The 8,787-nt window shown below is 35.9% G+C and overlaps 1 protein-coding gene across 1 annotated transcript in view; it reads right to left on the reverse strand.

Moving 5' to 3' along the window:
• Positions 1-7,698, reverse strand: part of LOC105272311 (transmembrane protein 115) — a 41,409-nt gene extending 33,711 nt beyond the window's left edge. The window contains exons 1-3 of the mRNA XM_011314383.1: positions 7,141-7,698; positions 6,426-6,681; positions 6,183-6,359 (exon numbers count right to left, since the gene is read on the reverse strand). Of these exons, the coding sequence (XP_011312685.1) occupies positions 6,183-6,359; positions 6,426-6,681; positions 7,141-7,591 (884 nt within the window). The 5' untranslated portion in view covers positions 7,592-7,698. The remainder of the gene's footprint in view (positions 1-6,182; positions 6,360-6,425; positions 6,682-7,140) is intronic.
• Positions 7,699-8,787: the final 1,089 nt, after the last annotated feature.

Consider the following 8,787-nt stretch of genomic DNA (forward strand, 5'->3'; position numbering starts at 1 on the left):
GAGGATTTGCATGAAAATTCCCCCAAATAACGCCATACTTTTTATTCAGCCAATCAGAATGATCAATTTCACATAATGCCATGACACTTTTTTCAGCCAATGAGAATCATGAATTTTACATGCTCTCCGCCATGACACTTTCCAGTCCATGCTTTTTATATAATAGGATCAGTGGTTATGACAAAAAATAGTGGGCGTCATACGGCCAAAAAAAATTTGTCGGCCAATATGATTGTTGCAAACCTCATCTTCGCTAGAAAAGTTTTTTTCGCCCTAATGACAAAATATACTGTTTCAAACCCCGTCCATAGGAAATTGATTCGGAAAAAAGTCAACTTGGCGCGCCCAATTTTTCCCCTTCAATTCACTGAGTATCATTACGTTGCCGGGAACATAGTACAAAATTACAAGTATATTTTACCATTTCCCTAGCAAGTCATAAATTCGTAAGTGGATTATTGATTGAATGCATTGATTGATAATTACGTAATTACTTCAGTCGTTACGGACATCTTATCATGTATAAGCACTACATCTCATTTTAAACTATTCACTGATGATCTTCGTCCCCCACTCTTTGCCGTTGTCTAATAATGTGAGTGTGCCACTATGCGTCGCTTATGAACGCGCCATCACACTGACGGGTACCCACTCTCCTCATACCGATATGCTATTTGACGTTCATTGGTGAATAGGTTAAGTACACGTCAGGTATACGGAATCCAATTGTGATATAATAAGCTGAATCAAATCTCAATAGTTTTGGCGTTTTATCAATGAGCGTGCGAACTCTAGCTTTGTGAATCATTCACTTCCTACGAAGTATGTTCACTATCGAACAGCCCGGCGCGCCAAGTTGACTTTTTTCCGAATCAATTTCCTATGGACGGGGTTTGAAACAGTATATTTTGTCATTAGGCCGAAAAAAACTTTTCTAGCGAAGATGAGGTTTGCAACAATCATATTGGTTGACAAATTTTTTCTGGCCGTATGACGCCCACTATTTTTTGTCATAACAGCAGTAGTCAGCGTTTCGTGGACGCGAAGCAAAGCGACGCAGCTGTAAAACACTGTCTTCCAGCCGGAATGACAAAAGCCTTTATTATCAATAATCGATTTTCCAATCGGAACTAAAACTGCGGAGAATTGTCCTAGTTGACGCTGTCAGTATAAACTTGGCATTTTTCAATATTTCCATGGTTTTTTAAAAACAAGATTATATCATAATCAGTTCGCCTACTGTGTGATTTCAACTATTCAGTAATTGTCCCATGTTTCTGTCTTGGAGGCGATTAGATTCACGTCGAATTGGCGTCATTTTTTCACGAAAAATTTTTGTGATTTTTTAAATTTAATATTTATATGATTTTTTTCAAAATTGTGTGTTTTCATCCATGCAGTTATTGTCCCGTGTTTCTGCCTTGCGTTTAAATTAGTGTCGACTTGGCGCCATTTGTTCACAACTTTTTTTTTCATGATTTTTTTCGGATTTCACTCATTTTTGCGCAACAATGATAATGAATTTTCGACAATATGCCAGTATCTTTCAAACATTATTTTTTCATGGTCGGGAGATGTTACTTAAAACATGGACTTGACGTAATGGTTTAGCAATCATTCAATTGATAATAATAAGGTATAATATTATCTCCTGTCACACCTTGTTTGAATATTCAAACTGCTCAGATTGGTTTCCCCAGCCGGGTACTCACGTGTCTACCCACCGAGAAGGGTCTGAGGCAGATTTTAGACACATGCAGGAATCTTCATTGGTGTTCTGGGTAAATTTAAATGTTTGCAAAGAAACTGTTCAATCTTCCTCTAGTCATGAATTACTCTCCAGGAATAATATGTAAACGTCTTTAGCGTTGCGCGACCATTGACTTTTCGAAACAACATTATCATCTACATATATCCAAGCATTCTTCTTTTCTCTCAATAAGCACGTATAATGATCGCCGTTCAATGTACTATGCATAATGGCACTTTTGACTGTATATAGTTTACCAGATATCGATACAGAAGTAGTTAGTACTGCTTTTAATTTCCAATTTTGTAGTTTCTTTTTTATATTTCTTTTATCTACATCAAATATGTTTAACTTCACCACGGTTACGTCAGAACTTGAAGATATGGGTTTTTTTTGCAAAATGTGGCTTGATTCTACCAATTGTCACAATATTCCACAATGTCATTCCACTTATCAAAAGTTGTTCCAATTAACTAGTTCAGATCAACATTCTTTTTCAATTTATTCGTATCTAATGCAATCATGATTCTTGATTCTTTTGAGGTTGTAGTGTAATTACATATTTTACAAGGTTTCAAATCAGTAAATTCTACTTCAGCAAGTTTTTGTATTTAATTTATTTTTTCAAATACCACTTCTAAAAATGATATAGGATCTTGTTCATTAGCTTGACAAAAATGGTTACTAATTGATTGTACTGCTCGGATTGCATTTAGAACTTGTGAACCACCTCTCATGTACTGTTCAAGAAAAGATGGAATTTCGGACAATTGATCGTTCTGTATCTTGGATAATGCAGAATGCATAGCTGAAGAGTGACAAATACATTGAATTCCTGTATTAGAAAAACTTGAAGTTCCATTTAAATTGTATAAACTGACAACAGATGTTTCAATAAGAGTTTTTCCTTTTTCTATTTCGATATCATCTATTACTCCTATTTGTAATATCCATCGTATATCCCATACTTTTGGCCAACGTTTAATTATTTCAGGTATCTGTGGTAAATCAGATCGATAGAGTCTTCTTATTGCCGGCCTTCCGCTTATATCAATACATTTTCCGTGATCGGTCTGGCCGTACAGTTGTCCCTAGATTTATTCCACAACATTGCTTGCTTGTTAATCAATAAAAATCATCAGCCTGGGTTTTGGACATTACCCAGAGCTAGCACATTATCGTTAAAACATATTCATTGAATTATCCACATCCTTCGACAATGTCTCTATACACTTAAAAGAATTCAGCAATAACGTGAAAAAGAGCGTAACACACCCAGCGTTTAAATCACCCCTGACATTCACAATTTAACCTCAACTCTGTGTTTCTGCCCAACGCAGACTGGGTTGCTGGACACAACCCAGAGTTGAACTCTGGATATAAACCATCAGGGACAGATTATAATTATCGGTTAAGGTAGTTCCGCAGTAATCAAATGGGAGAAGAAGGAAATGGTTTATAAACTTGAATTTTTGAGGATATATTCTCTTAATCATTAGAAATATTCCTCCGGAGTCCCAGAACGACTGACCACGTAGATTTTCGGTAAAAAATTATTTTAGAAACGTCATTAACACGGAACTTTATGGCACTCAGTTTTCAAAAATCAACCGAAAATAATCGACAAGGGACAAAAATCTAAATTTTCGCTGAATCACACCGTACATCATTCACGAATATTTACCAGCAATTTTTTTGATACTTTATCACGTGAATGCTGAGAAATTATTAAAAATGTGGGGACGAGTCAGGAAATCTGGGAAAATGGCGGACGAACTAGGCAACGTTGAGCGGAATTGCATGAGCTCGGGTGGGGAGGTGGAAGGGAGTTAGGCTCGCGGGAAATTCAAATGTTCGCAACTACTCTCCGAGGTCTTTTGCACTAGGAAATATCATTGCAAATAATTTCAAAGTTCATATTCCATATTTTTTCTTCAAATATTGTTGAGCTCCATCTCAGTGCGGACACTCCTCCCTTGGTTAGCCTTTCCCAACTCTTTTGCTGTCATTTTCAGCTCATACTGTTTCTTCGTTAGGAATTTTCCTCTATACCTCGCTCTCGAAGAATTTTCACAATTTGCCATGATGTGTTTCACTGATTTCTTTTATCACAATCAATGGGATATTTTCATAATAATTTCACAACATAACCTCTACAACATAACACTAACACTCCCGCCGAATTTCTACAAGGCCTCTACTATAGATTCTACAGCATGGTATGAGGCATATCGAGGGACGAGCGTGCCAACTCCAGCAAATGAAAAAGCGTTGATGCCAAATTTATTGTAAAAAAATGAGTTGATAAATAAATGCATACAAATAATTTCAGAGGGTAAAAATCGTTGCGAGGGGATTCATTCAATACTAAAAATCGAGAGGAATGAAGTCGGAGTAATTCCTGACCGTGCATTAACATTTTTTTATTCGATTATTATTTTTTCAAAAGTTGTCACGAAGTGGCGGAACGTTTGATGTTTACCCCCACTCCATATCCCGCCAAACTTACTGCGGAGGTACCTTAAATCATTACGAGACCGAACGCGCGCTCCGCGCGCCGTTTGGTTCCGTGGTGTTGATGATGACGTAGCCAATTGACCAATGAGAAATAGGGTTACAAGTGAAAAGTCTTACGCATGAAGTTAGCCAATCTTACTCTCGCCCAACTTAATTTTGGTGTATCACCTTTTATAGATAGGAATATCTCAGACCTTATATCGAAACATCCTTTTAACATCAACCATCAATTCTCTGATAAGTGCTCGATTGCATACATTTTTTTCAGATTTTAAAAACCCTACAAACGTGTTTTTGCTTCCGAACGGAAGCATTGCAATCGTTCGATTTTTTGCTTCCGAACGGAAGCATTGCAATCGTTCGATTTTACGATTCTCTAATTTTGCCTGGAAATGATGTAGAATGGTCTGAAACGTAAAAAAACCACGTTTGTAGACCGTGTGTATATGTGATTATGGTCAGCTGAGGGTCAATTTTTACAAAAGGAGTATAATTGCGTAAATTAATTCCCGAAAATCTGAAATTTGGTCAGTTCATAGGTTGTAATATGAACTTCATCTGTGCTGAATTTCAGGCCGATCGGTTGAGTAGTTTTTGAAATATCTATGATTGTTTCTGAAAAATTTTTTGGAAATATCTCAGAAACTGTCCAACCGTTTACATTTTTCATTCTTTTGAAATGTTCGTCTCAATGTGCTCTATATGGATCAGTCAGAATATATATATATGTTCCTACAAAGTTTTCGAGATATTTCAATTTTCATTTTTTTCAAAAGAATGCGAACTACACCCTCTCTCATTTTTAAAAATCAATCTATCAACTTGAAATTTGGCAGAAAGATTCCTATTATGACTGCGATGGTTGGTATTGCAGATGGGCTGAATCGGATGATTCGTTCAGGAGATATTCAACTTTGTATCTGAAACGATTTTCTCAAATATCTCAAAAACGACACAATTGATTTTATTTTTTTTTTTTTTTTGCTAAATATTCGGTACATTATGCCCTAATTATATGAACCAAAGAGTTTTACGCGTTCGAAAAAAAATCTGAAGATATTTCAATTTTCATGTTTTAAAAAAAAATGCGACGTACACCCTCTCTTTTCCAAATATTTGAAAATTTGAGAGATTACAGGTACTCCATTCGGAAGCCAACCATCAATGAAATTGATGGCAAAATAATATTTAAAAAATAAATAAATAACATGTGAAGTAACAATCATATGTCTTCTACGGCTAGGAACGGCAAACTGCTTGTTTATGAATATATCACTCTTTTGCAATAAAGAAGTATTCCATTATTTTTCCGATGCAACCAATATTTATCGAGTTATAATGCCATGATCGATTGCAGGCAGCAAAGCACCTCCAATTTTTTTGGTTTTCTCTTCCCTCACGTTTTACGATATCTAAGGGGGCCTCCTACCAAATACTTAATTTATATCAAAATCGAAAAAAAAATTTTTTCTTTTATTGAAATAGTGTAGAATGCCTCCTATGGCAGAAAATGCAATTATCGACTGTCCTGAGGTATTTCACTCCATCAAGCTATTTTACTTTACGCAGTCGATTTTCATTATTCTATTCTCTCTTATTTTTCATGAACGAGACTATTTCTTTGTCCTTTCTTGGATCATAATCCAATGTAGCGGAACGAGTATTTTATGTCCCAAGGGATAAAAAGTGCGATCGAACCGAGCGAAGCAAGCAGCATATGCACCACAGTCGAAAAGTGTTTTCTCCCGGGGGTCCATAACATACTATTTTGTCAGAACATGCAGAGACTCGATTTCTGGAGTTTTATTAATTGTAAAACCTTGCTATATGAACGCAGTTAAAAAAAAAAATTCAACTAATCTGGAAATATATGATAAGTTTATTCAATAAGGTAAAAATTTAATTTTGTACAAACCTTCGTCTTTCACTGTCTTGAGGATCGATTCCAGGTAAGCAAATGATCAACCCTGGAGGTGCGTTAGACATATCAAATCGTCTAACAACTTTCTTGCAGATACCAATCCGAACAAAGAAATTGTATAGTGTATTACTAACAACTGCTACCGGTGGTTGTAAAACGTTTGGGAAAAAACTAAAAAACAAATAATTCCAAAGTTGACAGTAAGCCAATTTTAAAGCTATTTAATAATTTACACACCTAGCAAATGTGAAGTTGTCGGCCATGTCCCCTCTTGTTTCATTACTATGCTTCTGATAAAACCTCAGATAAACCCATGAGACGAATAAACCATTTAGAAACATTGTCGGTTGGGTTCCTTCTAATAAACCAACAATCCACAGTAATAAAAGAAAAATCCAGAGCGTCAAGGGAATATTTCTATTCGTGATTTTCCCCACAGGAGTTTTTGCTATAATATGATCGGGCATTATTTGTTTTACCGCAACGCTGACTCCTGGAACCGAGAGTAAAAAATTAATTCATTCAACTGTAGTAAGGCCTGGAAATCTAACCAAACAAATGGAGAATACAATTTTATATACATTATGAAACTAACGAAATAAAACTGATAGAGGATCAAACAATCATATTGGATAAACACAATGATGATTTGAGTAGATTGGACAGACTTATTTTTGTTATCGATGCATCATGAAATTAAATGCGTATATTGAATGTAATATTTCCTCTATACCATTTCAATTCTGAGAAGACATTAAAATGAGAAAGAAACTGCACGTAAATGTAGTTATTCCATAAAAATGATTTTCAGGATTTTTTCAGGCCAGGAGCGCTTGTCAATACGACAAGATTTTTCAACGCGACTAAAATGAGGGCCATATATTTCTATTTTAAAGAGCTGCGAGTCGTGTTCATATATATAATAGCATAATCATATTTTGTAAGTTTTTACCAGCTATATATCCTGTAAGTCCATGAATATGAATGTCAAACAAAAAACTCGGATCGTCAGTACACATGAAGAGAAACAAATAAAATATCGCTGACAATAGGGCAACGCCAACATTAACAATCGCAAAAAAAGTCAACATTTCCATAGCACCCCACAGAGGCTCAATCAATTTACCACAGAGTCCAACCGTTACAATGTCAGCGCATACTTCCCAAAAATGTATTTCCAAAAAACAAAATGTAAAAGCTGTCCATATCCAAAAAACAGAAGGTAACAAATAGCCTGGTGTTACACTGAGAGCCAAGACTGCTTGTTCTATGTATGACAAACAATATGAAAAAAGTACGATTATACAGATAACTTTAACACTGGCACTGGTATTTCCAAGAAGTGCAACAAACTGCTGCTGCAGATATGGGAGATTATGCCCTAAACCTTTCCCAAATGCCATTTAATCGGCGGTATTTATTCACTTTCCAATTCTAATTATATGCTTCTACTGGGAGAAGCGCAGTGCTTCTTTCTAACCTTCAAATTTGTTACGCCATTCATGCCAGATATATCATATAAGTTATATACAATATCTAACCTTTATATATCTTTAACAGAGAAAATCGCAATTTTCAATCAAAATTCATTTCAATTATTATTATTTTTGTAATTTAAGAATGATTGAGAATAATGCGCGAATAGAATGAATTTTTATCATTGAGGAACTAATGGTTAATTTATAATCAATTATTTTTAATACGGTTTATATTTATAACAGACAACGTGGCAAATATTACTAATGCCAGCTTAAATATATACTAAATCATTTGGGATGTACTACAAACAGCGGTTAAAAAGTACACGGAGAGAAAAATACATCATTATTTCGTGTGAATCCATTCAAAAATTAGTGTGCTATTCACCAACCCATGGGACCGAACCGTGGTCAACAAAAAATTCGGGTGTGGCGCCCCAATTTTTAAGGGAGTTTCACGGAAAAGTAGCGTAAGTTCTTCAAAAATTAGGGTGCCACATCCGAATTTTTCGGGTGGGTCCAGAGATTATAGGGGAGATTGCTAACGCCAATGGCGAGGCTTCAACCAGAGATTATAGGGAAGATTGCTAACGCCAATGGCCAACGTTACGAGGGACCCATAAATCTCGACGTTTCAGGCAATTTCCAACCGTTTGAATATATATTAGCGAGACAATTTTTTCCGAATTTGTTTAATCATTTTTCAATTTGTTAACAAAAAAGATATCGTTAAAAAAAAAAAGTTCCGAGGGACCAATAAATCTCCACGTTTCAGACGATTCTCAATCGTTTGAGTATATATTCGTGAGACATTTTTTCCCCAATTCGTTCAACAATTTTTCGAATTTTTTACAGTGAACTCATTTTTCATTCTGTCCATCGGTTGTTTCTTGATCATACCCCCACTCCGCTTTATATCGAATGTTTTCGTACGTCACGGTTTCCTCGAATTATCGACACTCTCGGTTTCACGCTGTGCTGAATTATCTACACTCTGGGGTTCGCGCTCTGTCTTATCCATACTCACGGGCTCTGAACATTATCGACACGCACGGGCTCTGAGGATTATCGACACTCATGGGCTCTCGACCTGTTTTACTTACAGGTACGGGCTCTGACCC

The sequence above is a fragment of the Fopius arisanus genome, unplaced genomic scaffold (genome assembly GCF_000806365.1).
Source record: "Fopius arisanus strain USDA-PBARC FA_bdor unplaced genomic scaffold, ASM80636v1 scaffold00160, whole genome shotgun sequence".
NCBI lineage: Eukaryota > Metazoa > Arthropoda > Insecta > Hymenoptera > Braconidae > Fopius > Fopius arisanus.